At 43.8% G+C, this 1,517-nt stretch overlaps 1 protein-coding gene across 1 annotated transcript in view; it reads left to right on the top strand.

Moving 5' to 3' along the window:
- Ptpro (protein tyrosine phosphatase receptor type O) overlaps window positions 1-1,517 on the top strand; it is a 207,585-nt gene that overhangs the window by 133,129 nt on the left and 72,939 nt on the right. Inside the window, exon 7 of the mRNA XM_028780946.1 lies at window positions 415-611. Within this exon, the coding sequence (XP_028636779.1) occupies window positions 415-611 (197 nt within the window). The remainder of the gene's footprint in view (window positions 1-414; window positions 612-1,517) is intronic.

The following is a 1,517-nucleotide window of genomic DNA, read 5'->3' as shown; positions in this document are numbered from 1 at the left end:
CTTCAGATTCTGCTGTGGCAAAATTTAAATTTTTTTCTGGCAGATTATGGTAACGACTGATTGGATCTCAAAGCAATTATTTCTAGAAAGATCCTCCCAGCAAAGGAATTATAAAATGCCACTGATAAAATGCTGTCTCGTCACACCCTCTGTTTGATGAGGATTTCACTGGGATAATCTCCAATGTTCCTGACAAATGAAATTGAACGTTTTATTATTTCTGCTGCCGCAACTACTATTGCCTGGGCTAGAGAAGAGGTGGGAGAGTTGAGGGTAGACAGAGAAAACAAGTCTTCCTTTGAGTCTCTTTGTAGGGACACACACACACACACACACACACACACACCAAGTTCATCTTCTATCTCAACAAGCTCAGTATACAACCTCCTTTTGATTGTGATTTGCAATGCCCAGGCCCCACAGGCGAGTGGATTGAAGAACTGACAGAGAAGCCGCAGCACGTGAGTGTCCACGTCTTAAGCTCAACCACAGCCTTGATGTCGTGGACATCTTCCCAGGAAAACTACAACAGCACCATTGTGTCTGTGGTGTCCCTGACCTGCCAGAAACAGAAGGAGAGCCAACGGCTGGAGAAGCAGTACTGTACCCAGGTAAGAACCCCTAAGAGCTAAGACAAACACATCAAGTCCCTGAAGGCCACTCCAAACTCAACCTATGGTGATGGGAAAGAGAAACGCCCCCAGGCCATACTGATTTCTCCTAGGAAACTGGGGAGTGACCTTAACAAGAGTTACTCCTGAAGACATGAAATGAGTGGGCCTGGCTGGTCAGTTCCACTTCTCTTTCCCTTTGTTAAGAGGTCACATGCCCATGCTACTGCTTCTTAAGCTAGAGAAGTTGCCTACTGTGTGTTAAGAACTTAAGAGAGATGCTGGAGCCAGCTGGTGGTCAATTTTTTGGCATCCTGGTCTTGAAGAGCAGGGCTGTTATCTAGTGAGATTGGCCAAAAATGTATATAGGACGACTGCACCATATTTCAGAAGCCCAAACCAGTAACTGATGATGCTTCTGAGTTCACAAAAGAGGGATCTGATTCTATCCTAATATAGATTGTGAGGAAGGAGTATCAACACCCGTCAAAGAAACATGTCTCTAGGTGAGATAGCCAAGTTCAGACTCTCAGAGAGTTCTGATGTCTGTTGCATGGTTTCTGCTTTTATTTTAACTTTAAAAGCAATGTGGATTCAATAAAACAAGTTTAAAAACAAAAAATATATAAGAACTATAACAATTTTCTTCTCATCAATCCCAACTAAAAAGTTTTGAAGGATAAACGGGACTAGACAGCTACAGGGAGAAGTGGAGCAGGCAGAGAGCGAATATGCAAATTAGTGGTCCTGTGATTGGCTAGGCATGGACACCTACAGCCAATCAGTGCTGGAGCCCTGCACTATTTCCCTGAACTCTAGCACTCTAGCTTTACTTTTCTTCCTTTGTGTGTGTGTGTGTGTGTGTGTGTGTGTGTGTGTGTGTGTGTGTGTGTGTGTGTGTGTGTT

Source organism: Grammomys surdaster, unplaced genomic scaffold, assembly GCF_004785775.1.
Source record: "Grammomys surdaster isolate TR1022 unplaced genomic scaffold, NIH_TR_1.0 373, whole genome shotgun sequence".
Classification (NCBI taxonomy): domain Eukaryota; kingdom Metazoa; phylum Chordata; class Mammalia; order Rodentia; family Muridae; genus Grammomys; species Grammomys surdaster.
Note: the sequence above shows the minus strand (reverse complement) of the source record. Positions and strands in the feature narration are given on the sequence as shown.